Raw genomic sequence first — 17,756 nt, 5'->3', positions numbered from 1 at the left:
CCACGACACCAATTCTGCGCGAACGGAATACTTCATGAACAAAGCAAGGCATGTTATATATTCCTCGCTCGTTCCAGATCAAAACACGTTTAGTATACCAACTAAATAGTATTCGGTCTTATTCCTCTTGGCTGCGTAGAACATCGCGAGGCCCAAATTAATTTTCTCAACATTTTGAAGCTGTAGTGCAGCAGCAGCAGTCACTGCACGATTGTTTTGAGCCGAGAATGACAGAAAATGGTTTTCGGATGTAGTTGTTTCTCCTGGCCATCCTTGAGCAGGCTACCTGCTAATTAACTGCTTAAAGAACAGTTAGTATTTAAAGTAAAACTATGAACTTCAGCGCTTTTTAATTGTTAGAATCTTTTAAAACAGGTTTTTAAAACTTAAAATAAATAACAGAAACTAACAATACACCAAATTACATTTGCCGCAATTAGTTCAAACTAGCCAAAGATATACCAACAATGTCGAAATACATTTGCAAAAAATCGACGAGGGAGAGCTTTTTTTTTTTTTTTTTTTTTTTTTGTTGTTGTTGTTGTTGTTGTTATCAGCTTTTAAGACAGTTTGAGTTTAACAGTTCTTGCTGTGTTTCCTGATCTCAGTGACGCAAAAGATAGCCTCCTTTTGAGAAAATATTACCATCTTATCGATGCTCCAATTCCCAATCACATCCACTCGAATTTTGTTTACTGTAAAGAACTTATCACTGTATAAGTGAAGTGATGGTTGTTTTCCAACAGCATAAAGAATAACACAAACTTTATCTGACTGCGTACTAATCCAGTCTTTATTTGAATGTAACTAAACTGTCTATTGCAGACTGATTCCTTGCAATTGGATTAGCATTACTGTTGTGTTCAGGATCTTTGGATATGACAAGTAAGCATTTGATTCATTCACACTTTGCAACATTAAAAAATGTTTGCTTCTTAAAATTAGCCGCAGATTTTCTAAATGATTCAGTTAAAATACCATTTTAATTTATGTTTATTAGGCAACTCTTTATTATGCGTTTGCTGTTATTGTATTATTGACATCTCTCAATGATATGATTGTTTTCAGTGTTGATAAAATATCATTCGACCTAAACAGCTATTGTGGCCAATCGATCATGAATAAGACTTTTCACTTTCGACATCGAGAAAATGGTTACCAAAAACATTGCTAAGTTAATTAACAATATTTTTTTATTTCGTGCCAACATTATACTATGAGCGTCAAAAATAAAATAATTTTTAATAGTTTATAAAAAGTCTATAACAAAAGTTTGAATATTATTTCTTGTTAGCATTAAAGATTGTTATATTGACGTTTGCAGCAGTACAGATATTGCAAGCCTATTCATACATTTCTTTTTAATTTCGCTGAAACGATGATATAAATTTTTAATGTTTTATTATTTTTTTTCATTCCTTGCCCGAAAACGAAATGCAGAAATCTACTTCAAGAGACTGCAAAACTTGTTTTTTGTTCTTAAATTACTTTTTAATAATATTCAAAGTTAAAGATTTAAATTATGAAATGTCAAAGTATTTATTATTACTTCCTTGTACTAGATAAAAAGGAAGTATTGTAATCGCGAAAAATTTCGGGTATCATACTTCAACGAAAATATTCATTTTGACTGCTATCAAATGCAATTTAATGATGTTTTTGCGTGAAATCTGTACGTAAGGACAGAATAAAAGACTCCTTTTCCCCAAACGAATTATAAAACTGATTGAAAATGGATTCAAAAGTTTTTTTTTTTTTTTTTTCGCTGCGTACATATGTATGTATGTATCTCGCATAACTAAAAAAGGAATAGCCTCAGAACGTTGAAATTTTGTATGTGGGACTGCTATAACATATAGATGTACACCTCTTTTTTTGGGTACAATCGGCCGGCACCGAAAGTATAGAAATATATTTGTATATGTATATATACATATCCATTTTGTTACTCGGCTCAGTGAGCTCAGTTTCTTTACTCTTATATGTTTGTAAATTGTGAATTTTGTGCTTTAAAAGTGAATGAATTATGTTGTTCTTATCTTTCGGTTAAGGTTTCCATGCCTTTAGTTAACCTACATGTTATAGTTGTAGAATTATCAACAATTTAAAAGTTGTTTAGTGCGGCGAAGCCTATTTTTTTACCATAGCTGGCATATATGTTTACATTTGAAACTTAGCAGAATAGTGGATTTGTTGCCAATCTAGACAAACTAAGCTTCGCAACAACAAAGTAACGTCTTCTTTTATTATTGCGAATTAAATTATGCTTAATTCATTCTGGAATTATCATTTAAGTTATTAAATTATCTCATATATTGACTCAGCATAACGTCCACAGCAAATTAAATCAGTTTTGACGCATTCAATGTCTTTTTGTCGAGTGAGACCAAAAGTAAACTTTCACTTTTGTGCACCGTAAAATCTGTCTTCTTGTCCTCTGGCCGAATTGCTTGTTTTCGCGTAGAAACTGTTATTTTAATTATAATTTTTTAACTGTATTTGTTGTTTCATGTTTTTCTATATCTTTATTCTTCTCTTTATTTTTCTTAGCTTTATATTTTGTGCTTTTATTATTTTTGCCTTGCCGCGAAGTGAGTACTGAATTAATTGAATGAAAATGCATCTCTAACGAAATTTGAGGAAATTAGTGTTTCATATTAGCAGAAAATAATGTCGCCAATCTGTTTCGGACAGAGGAAAATGTTTACGAGTAGCGCATGCGTATTAGGTAAGCATCGCTGAATTGCCTGTGAAAAACTGTTTATTTTTTATTTGTTAAATTCATTTTATGCATGTTTTTGATTTATTACAGTATTTGTATAGAACATGTGGTAACGATTAGATAATTCTTCGGATGATATAATTGTTGTGCATTCTGAGTTATAAAATGAATGACATGCAACTCTGTTAAGTGAATCTAGAGCCACAGTATCGCTATGGTAAATAAATATTGCGAATCTTAAAAAGCACATTTATTCTATTGTGGTTTATGAGCTATCGACGAAGTAGATTTAATTAAATTCACTATGTTTAAATAAAATACAGGAAAAAATGCATATAATAAAATATTCCGTATAAGGAAGTAATGTGGTGTACACATCTGATTTTTTATTAATGGAAGAAAGAATAATATTTGCATAATTTTATTTCATACTTAATTTTTTTTTATATTTTAATTTTCTTTTAAATTAATTTTATTGGTAAGCAATTAAGAATATTATTCTAAACATTGATTCATATTTAAAATAAAATTATTTTAGAGGAAATTAATGTTCCAAATTTATGGCTCAAACTAATAGAACATGTATGAAAAAAAATTCTGAAGCATGAAGTTTCAATCAAAAGTAAAAAAAATATACTTTAGCTATTAATGTTAATTATATTATGCTATTATGTTAATTATCATACGTCACAAAACTATCATAAGCCTGATAAGAATGATAGAGTGAAAATCAAAATTGTCAATGAGAAATTCAAGCGAATTCACTGTAATCATTTTTATATATTTCTAATTTGTCACTTCTGTTTTTCCCCCAAATTCATTTCTTGCATGAGAGTCTTATGATTTTACATTTAGGTACGTATGATCAGATATATTATGATAGCTAATGAAAATTTTTTTTTACCTTTTACAACATTTGATTAAAAATGTATAATTTACAGAAGTTCTTTATCTGTTTTATTTCTAGTTTACAGAATGCGAAAATAATAATAATAAAAAAAAGCAACTAAAAAAATGTGAAAAGTTTCAGATTTTATATTACGTCCAAAGGGGCGTTTATTTAGCATTTTGTGCTTCACCTTTATTTATTAAATATCATGTTCTTCGCACTTAAAACATAAAATTCAGTTAAAGAGCAATATCGCAAAATAATTTTTAAATGAGCATATCTTTAAAATTTCCGATACACAGTCTCGCGCGCTGGAGATAAAAATGTTTTTTCTGTACAACGCTGCCAACGCTCGCTTTGAAATCCTTGATAATCAAAAAATTTTTCAAATTTCAAATTCGGGCTTAAAGATGCCCATATTCGAATGAAGGACTACGTTAGTCAAAATTTAATGTTACTTGATACCGTTCTTTTTCACAGTGCGAGAAACATACATATATTTATGCAGATTCTTCATTATTTAATTTCTTCAAATATAGTACAGGGCGATAATATTTGGTGGCAACAGTTTGAAAAATGAAACGTACATTCGTGAGTGATTCGACGCAAAATCGCAAAAGGAAAACAATAGTCCCCTAAAAATTCATTTTTTTAAATTTTATTTAAAAATTCATTTTTTTTCATCTAGAGTTTAGTCTTGGAAATCTATATTAATTTAATTTCTGCAATTGTCTTATCGCTTTAGAGTAATTTATGACAAAATATATCACATCTGTATTATTTTGAACCTTATTCTGTGATAATCCATTGTACAGATACGCATATGAATTTGATGATTTTTATCCGTTGCCCAACTGGCATAGTGGTTAGCGATGTTGACTGCCGTACCAGGGCGCCCGTTTTCTATTCCAGGAGAAGGCATGACTGTTTGTAAATGTATCGTGTTTGGGTGCATGGGGGCACTGTAAATATGTGGCGAGCAAAAGTCCTATCGAGAGGTTGTTGGTATTGGAAGAGGGGTGGGAGACCCTGGACACATCCTCCAGGGTACTCACCATCAAATTTGGGGGCGGAACTGAGAAAAGTCGCACTTTCACCTGCATGGTGCTCAAAGCCCTTGCTAACGGGCTCAGTCTTGCACTCTTTGGTACGATCTATTTCGTGGACTTGTTCTAATGTTATTGTAAGACAAGTGAGTATTTAACCAAGTTTGCATTTATTTCGAACAACAATGAATTTTGTTTTATTTATTTTAAATTATAAACCTGGTTATAATTAGCTGCTAGAATTTTCTTACGTCACATAAAAAAAAGCATTTTAAATCTGCTTACTATCCTTAATTTTCTATTCCTTAGTTCTTAATGTAATCAATGTCTTTTAATTTTTCGTACTCCATTACTTGTATTATGCTACCACAACATTTTAATCACCAAAGAGGATTTATAAACTTCTAGCTGTTAAAGTTATTTTTAATTTTCCAAAGCAGATCTTTAATTTATCTTTCCTGATAAATTGCCAATTATGGATCAGATTTTTAGCACATTTTATTGCATATAACTTAACAAACTAAGCGATTTAAAAATAAATACAGGCAAATTTTAATATCTTTTATTTCATTTCTAATAATATATCTACTTCGTAACATGTGATTTATCTAACTGACAGTTTTTATTCATACAATTAGTGTATAATATTCCCAAAAAGGTTCATAAAAAAATTTTTCCAACACTACAGATTATGTACTCAGATAAAGCAAGATAATTTTAGTTTACAAAAAATATATATCATAATATATAAGAGTGAATACTCTCCTTAGGAAAGTCTATATTCTTTTCATTTTTGCACGGGTTTACCTTTTACTTGCTCTGCGCCCATTTATCACCCAAACGGCCTAGGAAATTTTGCGTTCTGAAAAGTGTCGCTATTCCTTACTAAATAAGATCTTTAACTTGCTTTCCAAATTGTAAATATTGTTACTTTCCTAGTAAAGCTATTTAAAAGCATGTTTAAATAATTTATATTTGAATTTTATTTCTTTATATCTCTAATAATTTTATGCACATCTAATTAGTTAATTTACCTAATTGACAATTATTAAATATTTGCCATATTAGTTGCAATTAACAAAAAAAATACTTCTAACCTTATCTACCAGCAGGTAAGCAGTTTCTAGTTTCATATCTCGGTACAAAACAATTATTCGCAAGCCAATTAACAAACAGTTTGTTGCACATTGTCTCTTTCATCACATCACCTGACTTTACACATCTATAATTAATTTACATTCTTCTCCGTGCAGCTTCTTTCTTATCAGAGCAAATTATATCGCATTTTGTGTCCGTATATTAGGTCTTAAGATTTTTTTAATCAGTTACTGACACAGGGTAAGTATATTAAATTATATTCCTCTGCGGACTTAATAACTTAAAACTCGAATTTTTGGAACATTTAAATTTCTTCAGTTTCCCTTATTGTAACATCACACTATCATATATCAGATAAATCAGATATATATCAGATAAAGGATTTCAGTATTCGTAAAAAAGGTACATCATTTATTTCTTAAACGTTCAGGAGAGAATAATTAAGAATTTTGTCAAACTAACATACAATTCCTGTAATTAATTTTCACATGTTCCTAACAGCCATGATAAAACAAAGATGTGTCGATAAGTTCTGTTGTCCATAGCATCACGTAGGAGGAAATTACTATCAAAGAAATTAAATTACAGGTGTTTTAAAGTAAATTTATTATTAATAATAATGAATTTTTCGCTAAGTATACCCGCAGCATATAATGGTATTCTTGCGTGTGCTAAACAGCTAGCAGAAGAAGAATAGATAAGAAACAAAGGACTAATTCTCCTAGTCTAAAAATTATTTATATACCTGTATCCAAATGCACTCTAAAATAGCGGACACCACTTTCATTGTTGAGACAATAATCCAACGAAAAATAAATTATATTTACAAAAACATCGACAGCCTTGCTGATAATTTCATACGAAATAATTATGCAGCATTCCTTAACAGATGTTAAAGCTATATCTTCTGCATGGAATAAAATTGCTTTCCTGACATTTTAAAAAAAGAAAATATTTTCCCGCGCCGGGAATCGAACCCGGGCCTCCTGGGTGAGAGCCAGGTATCCTGACCACTAGACTACGTGGGACTTGCGAACGTTTGTTGCAAACACGTCCAATTCTAAACCTAAATGATATTTTTTTCGTTTTTTAAATTTCAGTATTATCGAATGTTTAACAATACATATCAAAATAAATTGCAAAATATTTGCCAGCATTTTTCAGCTTTTTTTTTTAAACTTGCGTATTACCTATTAATATTCGGAACAGCTTTAGTATTGGTCCTTTTGGCGATTTTCTTATTTGGCGACAAACTTCGGTCGCCAAGGTAGACCCGGTTTTGAAGATCGGAAAAAAATGGCGGATTGTCATCAAAACCCGATCTAGACTAAATTAACAATCCTAAAAAATAAGCTCTTAATCAGAATAAACAGTCTTTCTCTAATTTTCAATATTTCTAGTACTGCTATGATAAATTCTTGAAACACTACTGTAAATGAATTTATGACAATTATTATGTTATGAGTAATGAAATTTACAAAATGTTTTTATTTAATAAATTTTAAAAATTTACAAAATGTAATTAAAAATGTTGTTTTTTAATTACAAAATATAATGTATTAAACATTAATATTTTAAGTAGTTAGTTCATATTTATGTTTTATTATATTAGTACTTAGCTAATATTTTAAATTTACAAAAGGTTAATAAATGCATTTCAAACTAGTATATGTTACTTTAGTTTCTTAGATTCTGTTATTAAAAGAAAATAAAAAAATATTTCAAAGTGAAGGAAATCAAATTCAATTATAATGGGCAAGTTTTGTACCATTGTTAGAAATATTTTTTATGATTCAATATTGTAAATGGTAAAAATATTAAGAAATGTGTATTTTTAATCCCTCAATTTATTACAAGTAATTTATGATTATAATTTAAAAGCTAAAATTAAATTATCATAATGAGTAAATTTTGTACCAATGGTAATAATACAACAATCATCGTAAATGATGATTTCTGTGAAAAATTCGAACAGTCATTGGAATCCACTAGTGGTGGAGTGATAGCCACTGAACAGTGGTAGTTCAGGCTGGCTATATGAGAGTTTTAGTAGTTTTCCGTAGATGTAATGTGAATCTGAGCCAGTTTCTCTTAAAAAGTACTTTATGAAGGCATCCTTCTTCTGCTAACCAGCATATGTATTTATTTTCTATTCATAATTCTTTCTTATTTTCTTATTTCTTAATTCTAAATCTTACTTCTGAAGAGAAGAAGTGTTGCATCTATAGGTCAAAAAATATGGTCAATATGTTTGCAAAATCCTGTCAGTTTTGGAAAGCATTTAAATAAACTAAATAATTTGTATGTGATGCAAACAAAAATGCATTACACTATTTCATGTACTGAATAATTAATCAGGGAACAAAGTATGTTGTAACGTTCCTTTATTTTGTAACCAAAGTTATTTTATTCTTGGGATCTTTACTGTCAATTTCCTCCATCCGTTTTCTCACCAGAATCCAAATGAAATTTTTATTTTGTAAAACAAACCGTGTTTTGCCTTTTGAGGCCACATTAATAGGTTGCTAGATAAGAAAAGATTTGTAGTCTTCAGCCTTGCATTATAATTGCTGATAGTTGAATTCCATGCCAGTTAAGTTTTTAACCAACTTTGCATTAAATTGATTTGTGCAGCCTTTGGGCTACAAATTTATTTGAATTTAAATTTTACATTTGAACTTAATTGTTATCATAAGTTATCTTGCCACAAGTGGTTGACCGAGTCGTAAGTACAAAGTGTGCCTTCTGTTCTGTACATCTAAACTTTATAATAGAATAAAAGTATATTTTAATTTAATAAGAATATATCTAAACTTTATGATAATAACATTTAAAGACATTGAAATCAGTATCTAAGTGCTTGCCATGTAGTCAAATTTTTATATATAAATTGTTATCTTACTTTTATTATAGAGTTTTTATTACAAAAAATTCAGATTTCTGTTAGATAAAATGTTTAAGTAATGTAGAAAATTTGCATAAAATTTAAAATAAAATGTCGACTGTTATGTCAACATACTATTAATGAAAGTAATAATACTCAGTGTAGGTTATTCATATACAGCTGTTAGGTTGTAAGATTTACAAAATTTGAGAACTCTAAATTATAAACAATATATTCCATAATCTAAGCAACATTATATTTTTTATAGTCAGACAAATTATGAAAATGTTATAAAAGCAATAATGAAACCTGATTTGAACCTATGAATTCATGCAATTACACATCCCTATAGTTCTAATTTGAGGTATACAAGTATTTTTAGACCATGGTAATTTTGATCTCCTTAGCAAAGGAAACACCAAGAGTTTACCTCATGCTACTGAAAATGTGTTTTTTTTTTTCCTTGGGGAGGGGGGGGGCGTTTATAATAATATGCAGAGTTGACATATGAAAAAATGTCAAGACTCATGTGATGTAATATTAAAAGCACCAGTTTTAACTATCAAAAATTTGGCTTTTTAAAAAATATTTTAAATGTTGTGCTTTCCTAACACAAAAGTAACTTTAAGAAAAACACACAATTTATCCCTCCTGCCATCAAAGCTCTGATACCTATCAAATTCGTTAAAGTTACGTGGACAGAAATGGCGGCATGTTTGAAGCTCAGTATTTAGGGTTACCAAGGTTATCATAATTTTTCATTTATCGCTCCAAAATGTCACCAAACAAATTTCTCGCCAAAAAGGACTAATACTAAAGCTGTGCCTAATATTCAATTATAAAATTAAAATTTCCAAAAATAAAATCCATTTACAATTTTCATGTTTTTAATAACAGTGAAATTTGATTAGGAAGCACTTCCGCAGAGAACCCGGTAAATGTAAACGTCGCCAACTTTGGCGATAATAGTTCAAACCTAGTAACCTAGCTAATTCATCCTATTCGCTTTTGCGAAGGTTGTCGTTGTTCGCATTTGGAGATTTATATTCTTCTCTTATTTATTACTATTTTTTCTGAATTTTTTAACAACGAATAGATAGAAATATTTTCGCATAATTAAAGAAGTTTTCGTCTAAAGATGCCGGTTCTCGGTTCGTCAGTTCGGGATCAAAGGAAGAAAATATGGAGGGAGGGGTGAATGCTAATTTGTAACATGGCTGTTCACGTTATGTTCTTAATTATTAACAGCTGTAAGCGCGCAGAACCATGAGGTTTCCAACCCCTATAATAATTTTAAAATGTATAAAGTTCTAGTTTTATAAACAATGCTACTGAAGAAAATTTGATTACTGTTGAAGGTTATTTGTATTGTGAAATATATTATGAAAAAGGACAGGTATTTGTTTCAACGTAAAATGCTTTAAGCTGTACGCACGTAACTTGGGGAAAAAATACTGAAATCTATGTAAAATGGATAGGTCATGCATTCATTAATTTTATTACATGGGCGTGGCTCTTAACGAAATACATCAATCAACAGGCAAAGTACTTAATAATAAAAAAAGACACTTCAAATATTAGTATTCTATATGAATTAGAGGAAATACATATAAGTATAATGTAAACGTATGTATAAGAATACTAATTGTTATTTTTTAAATGAATTTTTACATCCCGTTATGTTTAATACATTGTTTTCTGTGCTAACTTGAATTTAATACGAATTTATTTTGGTATATCACGTTTAACCTGTTAGTTTTACATCTACATACTTATTATCTGTGAATTTTTACTACATTGTCTGCTAACTTGAATTTACATACACTAAAAACAACGTTTACAAAATATCACGCTTACGGCTCGGCTCAAGCTTGGCGAGTAAAAATGCAACGGCGCCAACGGGTTCTTTCTAGAAGCGCCAACGGGTTCTTTCTAGAAGCGCCAACGGGTTCTCTATTATTCAAAATCTCGAAGAGAAAATTTAATTTCTCTCTTTGTTTTATTTAAAGAACTCAAAATGCGATTGCTAGTACAGATATGAAGCTTAAATACTGGAGACATTGGTCCAATACTAAGATTCCGCTAAAGTGTTTTTGCAATATATTCACACAGCGCGCATGAATTTAACAAATAAATCCAAATCCAGGTATAAAATTTAAGGGAGGGGAAAATATGTATAATTAATTAGTTTGTTAAAGTAATATATAATTTTGTTCCTTAATTTTGCTTTAAAATAATTCAAAAGACTTTCTATTAGTTCAACTCATTGCAAATTAAACTGAATGAAACTTTTATTCATAATCATGAATAGCACTAAAAACTTATACAGAAAAAAAAAAAATTCAGACCTTCCACCTTCAGCACACCCAACCAACGACTTCATATAACAGGTAGACGGCTCACCCACAGAGAATTCGTCTGCTAGGATGTCTCCAACATATACCACGTGACTAATGCTCTAGGTGCTCTTGGGGAGTGATAGCTTAGGCTGTTCATCGCCAGTTTGGCCCGCTTTTGATATGGCAGGTAGTGCTTTTTATTTCCGTCTGCTAGCAGTCAGCAGACAACGGCCTCGAATTAGGTTGTTCGATTTTTTACAATTATATTTGGATATAACTTAACCCCTTTTTTCCTGAATATTTTATCTATATTTTTAATAATCGATTTAAATTCTTTGCACCATTGTTTAAGATGTTTAGGTTAAATAATTTTAGGAAGAAAATCTAAAATAAATAATAAAAAATTGAGATGGAAACTTTAATTTTGAATAACGTTAAAAAATTAATTGGACTACTGTTATGATATTTGAGAAGGTAAAAAAAATCTCGTTTAATTTTAATGCATTGCATCCTAAAGAGAAAAAGAAAATCACATTGTATTATATGTATTTATGCCATTGATTGCCTCTCTTTTCTTGAGATTATATTACTGGAACAAAATAATGCACTCTCTTTTCTTGAGATTATATTACTGGAACAAAATAATGCACTCTCTTTTCTCGAGATTATATTACTGGGACAAAATAATGCAATCTTAATTACTGATTTCCACCCTCATGTGTATGTCATCATGTGCGGGGATCAATAAATCTTATTAACTATAACAAATATTTTATATTGAATATGTATCAAACGGTAACAAACTTCAACTCAGTATTTATTATTAGGATCAAAACGATATTACAGTTAAAAATTCTCTCACTCTCCTTTTTTTTTAAATACTATTTAAAATATGGTAAGTTTTTCACATCACATTTTTTCAATTATAATAAATTTCTAACAGCATCGTAGATGAGACAGAATTATAATCCAGATTATTTTTTAGTCCAAAGGGGCTTTTGTCCCTGAAGGACTATTGTTTTCGTTTTGCGATTTTGCGTCGGACTCCTATAAACGTCGGTTCACTTTTCAAACTGTTGCCACAAAATGTTAGAGTCCTGCATTATATTTGAAGAAATTAAATAATGAAAAATCTGCATAAATGATTGTCTATTTCTCGCATTGTGATAAAACAATGGTACATAGAGCCATCGAATTTTGAATGACGAAATCCTACTGCGAATATGGGCATCTGAAATCCCAAATTTGGAATTTGTTTTATTATAGATTTTATATTTTGTAAAACTTTAACGAATTTTGATTTACAAACTCAATGCTTTAAAAGCGAGAAATGGCAACGTTATATAGAAAAAAAATACTTTTATCTCCAGCTCGCGAGACTGTGTATATCGGAAATTCTAAAGATATGCTTAATTTAACATTATTTTGCGATATTGCTCTTGAACTGAATTTTATGGTTTAAGTGCAAAGAACATGATATTTAATAAATAAAGGTAATACTCAAAACGTTAAAAAAACGCCCCTTTGGACGTAATTTAAAATCTGAAAAATTTCAGATTTTTTTTTTTTTTAATTTTAATTGATTTTATAGAAAATAATGATAAAGCATTGAGCTTTATAAAAGTAATCTGATTTTTAAAATAATGCTGTTTAACTGTTTATGTTCAATGTTGCATGAATCAAGATCTTCAACTTTTTTTTTTTAACAAAGTAAACATATCACACAATTTTTTCTCAATAATTTAATGCTAATAATAGCATTTTTCTTTTTTTTATCGCAGGCAGTAATTGTTTATGAAATCAAAACGCGTACGACTTGGCGAAAAAAGGTTAACGCCAATTGGCGCAGCTTTCTATTTCAACGGAATACACGGAAAAAACATATAAAATTCAATTATATGTAAAGGGTGATTCGAGTAAATAGTGTCACAGTATTTAATACATTTTGATACTAATAATACATGCTGAAAGTGTCATATACAGCGGCAATTTTCTTATACAATATGGCTGAAACTTTCCAACCAATTCAACAGAGATAGTAAAATGACAAAAATACTGAAAATAAAATAATAAATCATGCAGTTTTAACTTACTTATGAAAGGTTACAAGTCCTCCTTTCACGAAACTTTCTTTACATCCGTAGGCGCTGCAGCGAATAACCAGTTTTACTTAAATTTTATGTGACCAAGCAGAGCAGCAGTCTTTCGTTCCATAGAAAGCAATGTAAAGTATTTCCGGACTCTCGGAATTCGCGCAGCAGTCACGTGACACTAATGTTGGAACCGGTTGAAGGTTGCAATACGCTCTCTACCAGTATACTATCTCGTTGCACCCAACACCAAAGAATCTCTAAGGATTCTTTGCCAAACACCAACACATGGTGAACGGACAGACAGACAGACAAAGTAGACGAATCTGTCTGATATCTGAGACCCCGACAAAGGAGGTTTACCCGGATATGTACCGGCATCAGGGCAAGTTAATCTCGACACACAAGTGCTATTGACGAATGAAGGGTTATTGTAATTGGCTATTTATCACCGTACTGGTTATTTTTTGTTATCACACTTTTACGTATGTTGTAATTGCTATGTGAATGGGTATGGGAAATTTCTGTAAAATACTTTTCTCTTCTCGTGTTATAGTATAGTAGCAAGAACTTATGATTATCGTTATACATATGCGTGGGTTTAATCCTAGTATGCGGTGCACACGGGATTTGGCTACTTTTGGCGATTTTTATGATCAGCAATAAAAACGGGACATATACGATGAGTAGCAAACGGATCATTCAAAGAATATATATAGTTATACATAGTATATACTATGTATATAGTGATGGTATATAGTGTATAGTATATACATAGACGTTCTTTGGGTCATTTTGGGTGTTTTCGATAATTTTCAAAATCGTGCCAAAGCTGCACCGTATACTAGGATTTTACCAAAATCTGATGATGATATAAATATTGTTCATTTAAGAATTTGAAAGAATTAACACTCCCCTACCACTACCTCGCAACAAACATAACTGGATCAAAACCTTGGCTGCTTTTAAACAATGCACTTGGCTTCAAAATTTATTCTGGTAACCTTAAGTTGCTACAGCGATTTCGAAAGGCATCATGGGAAAAAATACACATTTTCGGTAAACTTCCGGTATCAGGGTCTCAATTATCTGTAAAATTCCAAAGTAGACAGATGTCTTGTTTTGCACCCGCTAAGTCTTTCTGCACCGATGGGCGAAAAATCAAGCATAGGTGCGAAGGAAAGGTATATAGAAAAGGGGGCAATTTCGTATTTGAGGAGAGTAAAAAAGAACTTCGTACATTTTGTACGAGTTCAAAAGGCCAGAAAGAAAAGATGGGACAAAATAAAATTTAAAATAAATGGCTCAAAAATTAATAGAGGGGGGAAAGGGGCCTATAGAAAGAAAAGGAAAAGAAGTAGAAAATATCCTAAAAATACGATTGTGTCCATGAGTGTAGTTAAAAGGAGTTCATTTGCAAAAATTAGTGTCTTTAAGAAGCAAACTTTAGCTAAGTTAAAAAAAAATAAAGGAATTCCAACATGGTAATGTGTATGCCCTTATCTTGAGACCTAACTAGAAAAGACATATATCATCACAGAGATGTGCATAATATTTTAACTAAAGTAACATTAACTTTTACTGTTCCCAAAAAAATCATGTATATTTCAGAAAAACAGTAATTGACAAAATCATAAATCCATACACAGTGTGAGAGCATATCAGCAAAAATAAATTATACAGTTTATTTTTCTTAAATATTAGTTAAATATAAAATTAATTTATTAATTTAACCGTTGTAATTTATTATAGTACAAGTTTAACAAATTCCGTCACACTGTATTTATATTTGCTCATAATATTAAGTTTGATACCTGGAAAAAAAAAAGTCGGGGATCTGGTGAACGAACAACCACATGGTCAACAAAACTCTTTAGTCAATGTTACAGTTACATATGAAAATTTAAAAACAATAACACAGCAGAAAAAAAAATGTTCTGAAAATTCACACACTTAATTTTAAAAAATTGAATACACATTATTACAGTTATTAGCAATGACAAATAATTATTACACTTTTCTTTCATAATTTAAATTGATTTTTTTACCAATTTCTGAGCTATCACCAGGCCACTGAAATGCTAAGTTCAAATCCAATGCATTGGACTGGTGCAACCATCTACTGACAAGATAGTGAAATGCAAAGTGCTCTAACATTACTGCCTCACCGGTAACTAAGTTACGATACTTAAATTGCATTGGTAAGGTCAATAATCGAATAACATGATCACTACATCTCATGATCAAAGTGCACTTCACGTATAAAAGAATCCATTTCTAAGCTTGCATCTGGTTCTGAATTGTAAGGTTATAGCAAATTAAAATACAAATAATAATTAAGGTAGCCGGAACTTCAAGATATATCACTAATCTTTTTGTTCCATGCTGGAAATCCACATAATTGTAGGTACCACATTCAATATTCTATACATTCATTATATATTTCATTATTATATCTCAAAGTTAATATACTCCATATCTGGGCTTAACTGAACAATTCAATGTGTTATGCTTTCAGTGACATGAAAATAGTTAACAACAGTGAAAATCTGATCAGTATTACTAAAATTTTCACATTTCATAGCAGGTATTTAAAACACCAAATGCACTTTTCTTATTTTACTCACTCCTGACTGACTCAATGCAACACTGTCCTGAATATACACCTTAGCAACTAATATTCTTTGAAAATTATTATTTTTCTGACAAACAGGTATTAGTACTGCATTAAACTGCAGCTGGATAGAAATTATATTTGCTCTAAAATTCAACTCAGGGTCATTCTGTTGTGCCTTTGCAATTTCTTCATAATCAATTACAGATATCTCTTCAATTCTGGAGAGAGTATCTGCTACAATATTGTCCTTTCCACTAGTATATTTGTAGTAACCTGGGAGATGTACTGTAACTGACGCCGCTAGGTGAAGCTTTATCATTCTTTTGCTTGAATGCAAAAATCAGTGGTTTATGATCAGTGAAAATTTGAAAATCTCGTCCTTCCAGCATGTATTTAAATTGCTTCACAGAGAGATATATTCCAAGCAATTCACGATCATATGTACTGTATTTTCTTTGAGCACCATTTAGCTTCTTTGAATAAAATGCAACTGGTTTCCAGTCACCATCTTCATACTGTTGCAAAACTGAACCAATTTCCCAATCTGAGGCATCAGTGCACAGATAATGGACATTCAGACTTTGGATAACTTAAGAGGGCAGTATTAGCCAAGTCAGTTTTGCACTTCTCAAATTGCTTTATGCTTTCTTCAGTCCAAGGTACTTTACTTTTATCTTTGCTCCCTTAAGCATTTCATGTAGCATGGCCTGATTCTGCGCTGCATCTTTCAAGTACCTCCTATAAAAATTTACCATGCCTAAAAACGTTCTTAAGCCATGAAGAGTGGATGGCAGTTCATAATCAAGAATAGCTTCAACTTTGTTTGGCAGAGGTTGCGAACCAGAAGGCGTAACGAGATACCCCAAAAATTCAATTTCTTTAACTCCAAATACGGACTTTGACACATTTATGTATAGGCCATATTTATCAAGCCTTTCGAAAATTAAGCTCAGATGTGTTTTATGCTTATCCTGAGATAACGAGGCAATTAAAACATCATCAAGATAATGAAAACAGAAACCAAGCCCTCGAAACACCTCGTGTACAAATCTTTGAAAGGTTGAGGGGCCATTTCGGAGACCAAAACTCATAACGTTAAACTCGTACAGTCCAAATGGTGTAATAATGGCTGTTTTTGGTTTATCCTCCTCAGCTATGGGTATTTGATAGTATGCTTTGAATAGGTCTAATTTTGAGAAAATTGTTTTCCCACTCAAGATTAAATGAAAATCCTCAATTCTAGGAATCGGGTATCTGTCCGGAATAGTCTGCTCATTCAGACGTCTATAATCACCACAAGGTCTTAAAGTTCCATCTTTCTTTGTAACCAGATGCAGAGGACTAGCCCACTGTGATTTAGATGGCCTGATTATACCATTGTCTAACATGAACTGAACCTCTTGCTTTGCCAAATTCAGTTTCTTAGCATCAAGCTGCCGAGCACGAGAGTAAACTGGCTGTCCTCTTGTAGCAAGATAATGCTGGACCTTATGTTTCACTTTGGTGTTCAATAAATTGAGCTTCGTAATACCAGGGTACTTTCGCAACAGCTCAGAGAATTTTACAGAATTGCACACTGTGCTAATCGCAGTATTTTCAGTTACTGACATTACATCACTATGTACAAACATATTTCTCACACCATCAATTAATTTCCTCTGGCGAATGTCAAGCAGTAAGTGAAACTGTTTCAGAAAATCGGCACCTAAAATGCCTCTGTTTGCTTTTGCTACAACGAATGGCCATTGGAATGGGCGACGTAGTCCAAGGTCCACGGTCAACACCTTACTTTCAAATGTTGGGATTTCAGTTCCGTTAGCTGCGTATAGCTTGTATGAAGTGCAGGTACTTTTAGATTTCGTATCAGCTGGAATCAAGTTGATATCTGCTCCGCTGTCAATAAGAAATTTGATTCCTGTTTTTCTGTCTTTGATAAAAAGGCGAAATTTGCGGCGATTAATGTTTCCAGTAGCAGCAGGGCTTGCCGCTGATTCTACTGCTAGTTGCAGTTTTCCGGCTGCTTCCAACTGCAGGGAGGTTTGCATTTATCAGCGTAGCATTTTTTTCCAAA

General features: G+C 31.2%; 1 protein-coding gene and 1 non-coding gene across 2 annotated transcripts in view; one reads left to right on the top strand and one right to left on the bottom strand.

Annotated features, from left to right (window-relative positions):
- The first annotated feature begins 677 nt into the window (after nt 1-677).
- LOC118192500 (sulfotransferase 1E1-like) overlaps nt 678-17,756 on the top strand; it is a 30,276-nt gene continuing 13,197 nt past the window's right edge. The window contains exon 1 of the mRNA XM_035363496.2: nt 678-885. Within this exon, the coding sequence (XP_035219387.1) occupies nt 879-885 (7 nt within the window). The 5' untranslated portion in view covers nt 678-878. The remainder of the gene's footprint in view (nt 886-17,756) is intronic.
- TRNAE-CUC (transfer RNA glutamic acid (anticodon CUC)) lies at nt 6,712-6,783 on the bottom strand. Its single transcript has one exon. It is a non-coding gene; the product is annotated as a tRNA-Glu (tRNA).

Source organism: Stegodyphus dumicola, chromosome 1 (genome assembly GCF_044657685.1).
Source record: "Stegodyphus dumicola isolate Sdum_Otavi_A_Nest chromosome 1, ASM4465768v1".
In the NCBI taxonomy this organism is placed as follows: domain Eukaryota; kingdom Metazoa; phylum Arthropoda; class Arachnida; order Araneae; family Eresidae; genus Stegodyphus; species Stegodyphus dumicola.
Note: the sequence above shows the minus strand (reverse complement) of the source record. Positions and strands in the feature narration are given on the sequence as shown.